General features: G+C 28.6%; 1 protein-coding gene, 3 non-coding genes and 1 pseudogene across 4 annotated transcripts; 1 reads left to right on the top strand and 4 right to left on the bottom strand.

Moving 5' to 3' along the window:
- The first annotated feature begins 687 nt into the window (after positions 1-687).
- LOC112535629 lies at positions 688-808 on the top strand. Its single transcript, XR_003079714.2, has one exon. It is a non-coding gene; the product is annotated as a U5 spliceosomal RNA (small nuclear RNA).
- Positions 809-1,349: 541 nt separating this feature from the next.
- Positions 1,350-1,517, bottom strand: LOC112535628 (annotated as a pseudogene).
- A 995-nt stretch (positions 1,518-2,512) lies between these two features.
- On the bottom strand, positions 2,513-2,708 carry LOC112535624. The gene has a single exon (XR_003079711.2). It is a non-coding gene; the product is annotated as a U2 spliceosomal RNA (small nuclear RNA).
- A 556-nt stretch (positions 2,709-3,264) lies between these two features.
- Positions 3,265-3,460, bottom strand: LOC112535626. The gene has a single exon (XR_003079713.2). It is a non-coding gene; the product is annotated as a U2 spliceosomal RNA (small nuclear RNA).
- Positions 3,461-7,312: 3,852 nt separating this feature from the next.
- Positions 7,313-11,101, bottom strand: LOC8287513 (malate dehydrogenase, mitochondrial). Its single transcript, XM_002524216.4, has 7 exons — positions 10,735-11,101; positions 10,062-10,235; positions 9,803-9,971; positions 9,460-9,521; positions 9,219-9,340; positions 8,357-8,474; positions 7,313-7,759 (listed from the first exon to the last, which is right to left on the bottom strand). Exons 1-7 carry the CDS (start codon positions 10,987-10,989, stop codon positions 7,622-7,624), a joined length of 1,038 nt encoding a protein of 345 aa, XP_002524262.1. The 5' UTR covers positions 10,990-11,101; the 3' UTR covers positions 7,313-7,621.
- Positions 11,102-12,065: the final 964 nt, after the last annotated feature.

Raw genomic sequence — 12,065 nt, 5'->3', positions numbered from 1 at the left:
ATAATTTCTTATATTTATCTTATTCAATTTTTAGTCTATAGTATCATTATTTTATTAAAAATATATATATCGAATGTATAATAAAATGTAAGCAACAGATATATTAGACTAAATTAGCAACAATGAATAAGAATATGGTAATATTGTACATAAAATATTTTTTTAAGAGATATTTAATGATAAATTGTATTAAATTAGAGAAATATTACTTTATTTTTATATTATTATTATGTTTAATTTCTTGGAAGGAAATATTATTATTATTATATCATGTTAAACAACATAAAAAGAGAAACATGTGTCTCTGTAACTAAATTTATAAAATTTATTGATTAAAAAATTATAAAATTCCTAAAATAAATAAATAAAAAGTATACAACTTATTAATTTGGTGATCCGCACAACAAGAGGATCAAAATAGGCATAGCTTGAACTATTGATAATACATAAACATAAACAAAAACTATAAAAACAAAAGAAATGTTTAGCAAAAATATAAACTTTCAAAGCCCACGTATAAAAGTAAATGAAATAAGAAAATGGTACTCTGTGTGATTTCCTCTTTAACAGAAGGGAACATGTAATATGTTGTTAATAGAATGCCAAAATCCCACATTGTTTTAAAGATATAACCCATGACTCAAGCCTGCAGATATAGGCGAAGGCAATTACTGTTTACAAGATATGGAGCCATGCAGTAAGCACAAAGCGAACTATTCTTTCGCCTTTTACTAAAGAATACCGTGTGCTTGCTGCTTTGAGTTGGCATACAGTAATTTTTGGAAGGGCCAAGTTCTTCTTAGAGTTGAGCCCTTTATCATTTCCAGTTCAATCTTTTCAATCTTAACTTATTGAATACTGTTTGCCTTTTCACGCTTTTCTATAGTGTTTGATAGTTTGATAACTGTAATGGAGATGTTTTATTCTATTTTTGTGGCATAATTAATGGAAGACAGGAGCCTTTAGGCCTAAAATTTAGAGTACAATAAAATCAGAAATGGTTTCCACTGCATATGCTCTATAACAACTTTATTTTTCTTTTTTATTCTTTTAAAGATTACAAGTGTGATTTCCCTTTTCAGAATACCAACTTCAATTACAGCTTATAGTTACTATTGGATTTTCCCTTCTCAGAAAACCAAAATTTTAAAGGATTTATTTCCCCATTCCTAACACCTATAAATCATGCCCGAGGATGAAAATAGTTTATAGACATGAGAAAATAATCATCCACTTGATCCTTTAATCTTTCATTGTTTATGGGATGAATCCATTTGGTTTTGAATTGTTTACATTGAGAGCAAAGCCGAAGGCAACAAGTGGAGGCATTATATTAAAATGCTGATGCTAACTGACGAATCCTTGATAGATATGTGCTTCCTGTCTAAAATCAAAACCCTGAAGCCAAAGTGAAGCTTCAGGATTAAGAAAAGTTAAAAAGTAGATTTGATATCAGATGTTAAATTGATAACAAAAGATGCAACACTTGATCTTAGCCTAAAGCCTTAGAAAGGTATCCCTATAATCCTTTTGTCATGCATCCTTCTTTTGCTTAGTCGATGTGGGATGAAATGGTGAGAATGTTCACGGCTCTCTAAGACATTAGGAAGAGAATTGATTGTATCAGACATTGTTTATAGTGATTTCAGTCTTTTGATTCTTAAATTTATTTTCTTTTAAATCTATCTTGTCAATATATCCAGCTTCTTAAATTGGGCATTGGGAGAATAAAAACAGAAATATAAGAGAAGACTAATAGAGAAAAGGATAAAGCTCACTTAATGAAATGAGTGATAAAAATTTGAAGTAAAACTTGAGATGAAGAGGAAAAAAGTAGCTAATTTAATAAAGTGATAAATTGGAAGCAAACTCTATTTAAGAAAAAAATACTAGACTTCAGTGTAAGTTCTAACAATCATTGAGGAAACTCTTTATCAATTCAATGTCTTTAATTTATGGTCTTGGCGTCCTCTGGTAAAGCTTTTAAGGATAAAAAAACATAAATAATATCACAGCTATGTTAGTTATATCTATTTCGTACTTCAATTCAATAATTATAAAAAATAATACCTTAAGTTACCATTAATGAATAAGCCAATGATACATTTATACTTTCTAGATATTTTGTATTGATGTGGTAACTGGATCATTTTTCTAACTTTCACGTTATCACTGACTTATCCATAATTAATCATAATAAGTCTAAAAATCCTAATTCCCAAAATATAATTACAAAATAAGAGTTCAAGGTAGAGGAGTTGAGAGAAATGTTCAACATTTAACTAGAATTAAATGATGCGGTAATTAGTGAGAGAATCTAGTTGCTATATTATTATATAGTGATCGAAAAGTGTAACCTGATTTATTGTTAATCAGTTGGGGTACTATTTTTATAATTATAAAGTTAAAGTATTGTCATATCCAAAATCAATTAATTTCACTCACCTTCTATTTTAACTCAATTTATTGTCTCCTAGAACCAAAAAAAGAAAACATAATTAAACTGAATTTGGAGGATTGCAATAGGCCTGTGCTATAGTGCAACACACAGGCAACGCTCAAGGACTCCAATAGCAAGCTATTGTGATGAGCCCTATCCCTAAAAAAATAAATTTAATATCATGTGAATTAATGATTCACGTATCAGATATTAAACTGATAAGAACAGATACTACACTTGATCTTAGCCAAAAGGCCGAGAAAGGTATGCTTTATTTGTTAACTTCACTTTCCTTTTATACTTGTTTCTCTAGCAGTTTTCTTTTGGCTTCTCAATGTGGGATATATACTTTTGTCATGAGTTCATAGTTTCATAATACATTTGCAAGTTTTGTTTTCCTATTTCTTTCAACTAAGAGTGTAGGGTGAAATTTAAATATTTTAGTGAGAAAATTATATAAAATATTGTATTTTTTATTATTTTTATAAAACTTTTTCTTTCTTTTTTACTAATATAATATCTATTTTATACTAATTTTTTTACTGTTGCTGCCACATTTTTTTCTTGTTTCTTTTTATTTCCTTCAACAATGAAGAAGGTGGGCCATTTTAATAAATAATCACTTAGTTCTTTTAATTTTTCATAAAAATGAGAAATAATAAAAAATCTAATATATGGGTGAAAGAAAATAAATCGAATATGAAATAAAATTATCGTTTAAAGTATTGTGATATCCAAACTTAATTAATTTCACTCACCTTCTCTTTCAACTCAACTTATTGTCTTTTAAAACAAAAGAATGACACATAATTGAACTATATTTGGAGGGTTGCACCAGGCCTGTGCTATAGTGCAACACACAGGCAACGCTCAAGGACTGCAATAGCAAACTATAGTGATGAGCCCTCTCCCTAAAAAAATAAATATAACATCATGTTAATTAATGATTCACGTGTTAAATATTAAATTGATAAGAACATATACTACACTTGATCTTAGCCAAAAGATCGAAAAAAGTATGCTTTGCTTATTAACTTTATTAAAATACATATGCAAAATACACGTGGACAGTTGAATGAAGCCGCGTGTCAAAACGTGCTTAAATATTATAAATAATACAAATTGAAGTGTCTATTAAATTAAACTGAAAATTAAAGTATTAAAGTAATTAAATTATTAAAATTCAAATTTCTAAATATGTTTTTAGCTAAATAATAATAAATGAGTAATATAAATAATAATCATCAAAGTAAAAGGATGGAAAGGTGATATAAATATATGACTTTGGGAACTAAAAGGAGGGAAAAAAGAAGAAGAAAGAGAATGTAAAAGTAGTGGACTTAATTAATATCACAATATCTATCACATCACATGACACAACAGTGAGACTCATGAATTTAAAAAGAAAAGATTAAAAAAAAAAAAAGCAAAATTTATTTTATCTAAAAGGCAAATACCAATTCATAATTTGTATTACGAATTTCTTTTCTTATTGTAATAACCTAAAATGTTAAATTCAAATAATTTAAATTTTGCAGGAAAAATGAATGTCTTGATGTAAGTTTAAGATTATCAAACTTTATTTGATATAGTTTAATTTAGATTTCAAGTCAATTTAATTACTATTATGGAGATTTAAATCAACGAATTTAATAATATTAAAAATGTAAAGAAAGAATATTATTTTCTTTTAAATAGATTGACTATGAATCTAATTTAAGTAATTTATTTAAATTTTATCATTTTAAATAATAACATTTGTGGTGCTATAAAAAAAATTATTTTGCGATATCTAATATCAATTAATAATAATTTGAATAAGTATATTTTATTTAATTTACTTAAATATTCTCTTTTTGAATGATTTTATTAAACATTTCAAAATAGTATAATAGATATAACGGCACACCTCTTTTTCTTCACGCCATCTTCTTCCCTATTGATATACTTATGTAAATAAACAAACAGAAAAAAGGAAAGAAAGCCAGTAGAGTAAGAAGGTGAAAGAAGAAAATTATTTTCTAGATAACTCACATTATACACAACCGAATCTAGTGATCTTTTGGTGGTTGTGGATTCTTTGAGATGAGAGCTTTCCTATAATACCAAAATGACGTTTGATCTGTGACTGGAACCTTGAGGTAGAAGTCGCCGGAGTTCTTTGGTGTTAGACCATTTCCGACAAGTTTGGTGGTTGTTGATGGAAGGTAACTTCGTAGGAAGGCTCCTTCCAATGTGACGCGCACCATTATTTCTTTAGATGTGAGAAACAAGGGTTCTGATCTTTTTTTCTTTTTTTTTTTTTCAAAAGTCTGGTGAAGGTTAAGCAAAGGTAGCTCTAAAACTTGTTCTAGATAATTTTGATTAATATTAATATTATTAGTTAATTCATGTATGACTTGATTTAAATAGCATGTTAGAATATATTAGTTTTAATCCATATTAGTCACGATTACTTTTTGATACACCTTGCAAGTTCTTTTCTTCTACAATAGTGTATTTGCATAACTTAATTTATTTATCACTCTACTTAATTTATTCATTTCAGGGATATAGTCAGTTAGGTGTTTATATGTTGTAGCTATTAAAATTATTTATGAAAATATTAAAAATTATAAATTGTAAAATATTAAGTGCGTGAATAAATTTCAAAATTACTATAGGCACTGAGAGTTACATGCATTATATGTGTCTTATATTTCGTGTTTGAGTCGTAACAATGATAAAAGCATTTACAAGTGTTATCATGATAAAAATTCATATAAAGATTCATGAATTACGTATTTTAAGACCAAAAAATTGTAATTAAAATATTTTTTAAGTCATGTATTTTTGTTACAAATTCCGCTTAAAAGAAGATTTTTGTAAGTTAATAATTTTTGAGGTGAAAATATTATTAACTTGCCAAAAAATGAAATTTATATAAATTCAAGTTGGATATTAAGCTCTTAGAGCTTCCTCAACAATACTCCATATATGCCTTTTTATTAAACTATAAATAATTAATTTTTTATTTTAACTTGTCTTAAAATGTATGTACTTCAAAATACTCTATTTTATTTTTTAGTCAACTTTTTATTAATAAAGTAAAGAGAGAGAAAAATAACTAAGTATAGAGAATGTGGCTCTTAAAGAAAAAAATTTAAGGAAAATAAGAAAATGAAATATAATATACTTAAAAGACACTATCTTTTTTCTTAAATTTAAGGAAAGAAAATATGACTCTTAAGTCATTTTAGAAAAAAATGATAAATTATGAAGTCTCTTGGAAGTTAATTTTTACATATACTCTTCGTAACAAAGAAGAAGCATGACTTAAAAATTTATTATGAATATTCTTAAATCATGCTCTTCTCTCTTACAGAGATTATATATAAGTTTTAGACTTTCAAAAAAACTCTCTATTTTATCCTCTTTCTCTAAAATAACTTAAGAGTCACCTCCTTTCTCTTTAAATTTATCGAGGGAGAAAATGACTTTTAAATTACTCTTAAGTATATTATATTATTATTTTTTACTTTTTCATTTTTCTTGAAGAGTTACGTCCTCTCTCTTCTTATTCATTTTTATCTCCTTTTACTTTATTAATAAAAATTAATTAAAGAGCAAAATAGAAAGTATTTTTGTAATATATACACATTTCAAGAAAAACTAAAATAGAGAGTTAATTATTTACAATTTAATATAAAAACATATATATTGGGATACTCTAATTATGCTTTTTATTTTATAAAGCAAAATTTTTATGATAAAAAGCATCTTAAAGAATATTTAAATATAAAGAGTAAAATACTTTATTTAATTCTAATAGACTTTTTATATTTTATATTTTATATTTTATTTTGATTTTATTTCTATAAATATTAATATATTAATTTCAACCATTCAAATAACTTTTTTTCACTCTAATTATGCTCTTTGTTAAAAATATTACTTTTTATCAATCATTCAAATGAAATTAATATAAGTTAAATTTTAATTTTTTATATAATTTATTTTAATTTTTAATAAAAGTAATAATTTTAACTATTTATTTTATTTAAACTAGTAATTTAATAATATTAAAAATATAAGTATTTTTAATATATTAAATTCTTTTAGAATTAAATTATACAAAAAAATAAAAATATTAACAAATAAAAAATATTAGATTTATTAGTTTAATTAAATACTAAAATTAATTTATATTAAAAATAAAATTTTATTTTAATTTAATAATAAAATTAATTTAAAACAAATTTTAATATTTAATACAGTAATTAATTTTATTAAAAATTTAATATAATAAAAAATATAAAAATTAAATTATATATTAGATCAAATTTCACAAAATAAATAGTATTTAAACCTATAAAATAATATATAAAAAATACATTAAAAATATTCTTACCATCCTTATCACACTCACGACTAATCCATCACTCTATCACACTTATCTCGCTACCAATCCATCCCCATCTCAGCATCTCTCGACCGCGCCTCAACCCCACCGCCTTTTCTCATTTTCTCCCCTCAGCTTCTCTCGACTCAGTCTCCTCCTCCCCATCTTCCTCATCACTATCCCCTTTAACCTTTCTCTTCATTCATTACTCTTACTAATTCAGTCTTTAAAATACAAACCCAAGGAATACAGCAAGACATTGTTTATCAGAAAGCAGTTGGGGAAGGGATTTTTAAGATTTGATCCATTTTTGTTAACGTTTATTGGGTACTTCAGTGCAAAACCATTCATGTCCAAAAATAACAAGAAAAATGAGCAAAACTATTGATGTCACCTAAAGCTGTATAGATCATCCAAACGACAATGCATCTTCCAGTAAATTATTTAATCTCAATTAACAGTAGACAAGGAAGAAAACCCACTGATCATCCTTTAGCCAAATCAGTTCCTGATTATCCAAAACATACTCATACATAACGATCATCATATAATGTTTATATTTCAGGCTGGCTCGTTAATAATGGTCTCTGAAACTTTTTAAATTTATCCAAGTCACTATTTGAACCTCTCCCATAACATTCTGCAGGGTATTATTGTTGGTTTATGTAAAGGCTACTCTACTTCAAATTGAAAAGCCGGTGCTGCTGGCAGCAAGGAATACAACAGTAATAAAAAATTGCAAAACTTCTGTGTGTTTGAGATTAAAGGAATGCACTACCGCCAGCGCATACATAATTAATTTACTTGTTGGCAAAGTTGATTCCCTTCTCAATAGATGATAGGAGCTCAGGCTTCAGCTTTTCCAAGCCTTCCTTTTCATAGTCAGAAAGGGGACCCAAACCAAGAACTTCCTCAACACCGTTCTTTCCAAGCCTCACCTGCAAATCATAGGGAAATAAACATACACAGAAACAAAAAGAAAAAGAAGGAAGCAAGCTCTGAAGTGCACAATTGATGTCACAAACATAAGTTCAACACTGCAAATAATTAATATAATATTTGCAGATATGCAGCCATCCTCAAGGTACTCAAAAAAGAAAAAAGAAAAAAATCGAATGATTGCAAACATAGAAAGAGACCATGTTGACAAAAAAAAAAAATATCTATCTTCCCAACCACCAAAAAACATTACATATAAAAGAAATGAGCAATGACTGACTTTGCCATTGTAACATACTGTTTGGCAGCCTTCCACAAAAAAACTACCTTATACACTGAACTTTGGCCAGATCTCAGGTCAAAACCATTGCTGTTACAGGCTGACAACTAAAATAAGGACACGGCAGCATTTCTAAACATTTTCAGTAATTTGCAAACTGAAGGTTACGGCAATAAACAGTACAGTACAGCGTACATTCGATTAAAAAACAAGAGCACTCAAATCATCATAGAAGAGAAAAAAGCATCTTTCCCTAACATAAACTAATCGAAGAACATTTTTACTGTTATCTACTACCAAACTTAAGTTAAATCACCTTTGAAGCAAAGAAAGGAAGTTCAGTGACAGTTGACTGCACAAATGAACATTCAACCACATCTGGAACACCATTGAGTCCCTTCAAGCAAGCATCAGCAAATATGGCACCTGCATAGCTGCAAAAACCCAATAGAATAGTTAGCAACCAGAAAATTTGTTCTTTCTGCCATAGCAGATAACGAACATTAACAGACAGCAGTCTGAGAAGAAGATAGAGAACAACATCACAGAATGCAAATAGTAAGTTGATTCCTTAGTAAAACAGCAGTAAATGATTTATAGTCAACAGAAGGTGAGGGGAACAAAAGATAACCTGTAAAAGTATTCTATCTTCAAAAGGAGCACATAAAAAATATGCCTCCATCAAGAACGTTCTAACCAAGGCTGATGCCAGTTAATGCATCACATAACATGTTTAAAAGATCTAAGCAGATACAACGAACTAAATTCAGAAAACAAGAATAAATACCAATGGACATGCCTTAAAAACATCAACCAGGATTTGAATTACATGTCAGATCATCAGTAAAACTTAAAATAGAAATAGAATATGTTTGAGTAAATGCTACGGACTTGGGCTCACATGAGCTTTAGCTCATTGTTAAAACTTAGAAAGTTTAAACTTCTAATCAAATCACTTTATTATAAATCATAAAAATAGTTTTAACCCTCAATTCTACTCAATCCAAAAATCAGAATTCTGGTGTGTACTATAGTTACAATTTCAGAAAATAATTCATTTAGCTACTTTATTTTGGTCCAACTTATCATCAAATTTTCATAAAAGCAAGATTCAACTTTAACAAAAAATGTTACTAAACAAGTTACAGCAATAAAATCTAATGACAATTCAAACTTACGCCATGGACAATGTTGCAGATCCCTTTCCAGCCTTTGCTTCTACAACCTCAGTGCCTCCATCTTGAGTTCTCTTTGTAAGAGCAACAATTTCTTCATCTGGCAAATTGGCTTTTGGAGTGGCCTGAAAGAATTAGTAAAAAAGGAAAAAACAAATACAAATTATTCAAGCCCTTATCAAAAACATATGCAGATACTGCATCTAAGAGAGGAGAACAAAAGGGGGCAGGGGGAAGCTATTACTTGTGAAAGGAGTGGGAGAATGGTTATGCCTGCATGGCCACCAACAACTGGTACATTAACCTCTGCAAAACAAGACATAGAGCCAAAGTCAACACATAAAAACAGCATACTATAACATCAAATCAATATATACGTCTTATATGTACGAAGGAGACAATTTCAAAATAATTGATCCAAAGTTTGCATAATAGAACACATTGGAACTCAATAAATATCATAACGAAGTAGCTTCTACTTAAGACAAGCCCTTACACTTATACACCAAAAGGTAAAATTTTGTAAACATTATCCAATGTTAAAACAATTGACAATTGTTTCAGATAAGATGGTAGTTTAAGCAAACCTGCAACTGGAACCTTGGCCTTTCCAGCATAGAAAGTCTTGGCCCTAACCACATCAAGGGTAGTTACGCCAAACAATCTTTTCTCATCATAAGTTCCTGCCTTCTTGAAAACCTCAGCGGCAATAGGTACCGTTGAATTCACAGGGTTGCTAATCATATTAACAAGCGCCTAGTCCCAAAAATTCAATACCCAATAATCATCAGCTCAAATCCTAAAAGAAACAGATCAAATCATTGAAATGATGGAATAGAAACTCACATTAGGGCAGTACTTGGCAATTGCTTCGCAGAGACCCTTGACAATTCCAGCATTAATATTGAAGAGATCATCACGTGTCATTCCAGGTTTTCTTGGGACACCAGCTGGAATTATTACAACATCTGATCCCTCTAATGCTTTCCCTAGTTGATCCTCTCCCACATATCCTTTCACCTAAATCAAACAAATAGTTGAGCGAAATGTCAGTAAAACTTGCATTCCTACAATCCAACTAAAATAATTAAAATCAAATCTAACAGTAATACGAATATCAAAGGAATCAATTTTAGCACGCTGAATACCAAATAAAAGATTCACACACAAAAAAAAAAAAAAGCTTTACCTTAGTAAAGACCAAGAATTAAAAAATGACACTAAAATATTTAATATTCAAAAATAACAGTAACACCAAAAATATCAAATCAATCCTAAACACAAAAAGAGAACTACTACAGAAGCGAAGCAACTTTAGCATAGAGAGGACCAACTTATAAAAACCCGATGAGAATCGCAAATAAAGGACTAAAAATTAATACTTTAGGGAGTAAGAAATAAGAAATTAGAAAATGAAGTTGATAAATAAAATTAAAATAGAAATGAAGCAACTTTAGAACAGAGAGGATAAAATTAATTAAAACCCTAAATGAAAATATAAATGGAAAGATATGTATACATCAGATCTGGTATTGATGTGGCTAACATCAGCTGCGACACCTGGGGTGTTAGCAATATCATACAGAGCGAGATTTGAGACGAGAGGGTTAAGCTTCATGAGAAGGGCAAGTGGTTGACCGATACCACCAGCGGCGCCGAGTACAGCCACCTTACGATCAGGGACAGCCTCGGAGGCGTAGCCACGGCGGAGGAGGTGAGAAGATGAGCTGGTGCTCCCTAGGGCTTTTACCGATCTGAACAGTGACGACCTCATTTTTTTATTTTTTAGTTTTTTGAGATGTTGAGAGAGAGTGTGTGTGGTAAAGAGAGTTTCAGTTAGAGGTGATGAGGAAGTGTGTGTGTGATAGTCCCGAGGGACAAATGTGATGGGATTTATGGGTATTTATTATTGATTTTTTTCTTTTTAAAAGATTTTTAATTAAAATAACTGAAAATATATTTGACTGTCTTTAGGAAAACTATTTACTGATAAAATTTAAAATTTAATGTATTTAATTTTTAGATATAAATTTAAACAACTATTTATTAAAAAAAATTTAAGTTGGATGTGTTTGTTCCTTAGATGGTAAATTAACCGTTTGTTCAAATGAAATTATCAAATTAATTTAAAAAGATAATTTAGATAAAATATAAATAAAAAGAGTCTAAAAACTTATCACACTTTATTTATTAAAGATACACTTATAGAATTGGTGATCCAATAATCACACTGCTTAACAGTATACTGGATATTTTTTTTAAGTACGTAAAGCAAGGTAAGGGATTTTTATAAAAGTGTTCTAAAGTTATCCTGTCTTTCATCCCTAGAGGAGCCCCTTTATATTATACATTTATTATTATTCTTGTATGTAAATTGTTTTTGACGTGTTTTCCTTTCTTCTCTATTTCTTATCTTCCTTAGAATATGTCCTTTCTTTATTTTTTTTCTTCTTATCAAAGCCACCTCTTACTCTTTCAAAAGCTAACAATTTTCAAGGGAGTATCTCTTTAGCATCCAAATACTAAAGTTTTTCTATGTATTCGCATTTTTTCAAGACTTCTTCTCATTTATCTTCATATAGGGTTGATTTTTTTTTGTTTTTCTTCTTATTTATTTATTTATTATAAAAAATTTATATATATTATTTTATATCCACTAAATAAGTAGGGCTATCTTTGCTCACTATCCATATGGATATTAACACATGTCTCTATTTTTCTATGGTAGATCTTGGGATGGCACTAAGAATTCTTTTTCAATTGAATCATCATCATGATTTAAGTCTACTTAAACTTTTTTTTTTCAATTCTTTCTTTATATATATTGGGATGTTGGTATTTTATTAATAT

The sequence above is a fragment of the Ricinus communis genome, chromosome 9 (genome assembly GCF_019578655.1).
Source record: "Ricinus communis isolate WT05 ecotype wild-type chromosome 9, ASM1957865v1, whole genome shotgun sequence".
NCBI lineage: Eukaryota > Viridiplantae > Streptophyta > Magnoliopsida > Malpighiales > Euphorbiaceae > Ricinus > Ricinus communis.
The sequence above is the reverse complement of the archived record's forward strand: the minus strand, read 5'-3'. Positions and strand labels throughout refer to the sequence as shown.

What these genes read in the sequence shown, in the direction of transcription:
- LOC8287513 (XM_002524216.4), bottom strand. Translation starts at nt 10,989, where the DNA reads ATGAGGTCGTCACTGTTCAGATCGGTAAAAGCCCTAGGGAGCACCAGC. An exon ending in TTGCCAAGTACTGCCCTAAT is followed by an intron (nt 9,972 to 10,061) that starts GTGAGTTTCTAT and finishes TTTTGGGACTAG; the next exon opens with GCGCTTGTTAATATGATTAG. An exon ending in TCTGCAACATTGTCCATGGC is followed by an intron (nt 8,475 to 9,218) that starts GTAAGTTTGAAT and finishes GGGTTTTTGCAG; the next exon opens with CTATGCAGGTGCCATATTTG.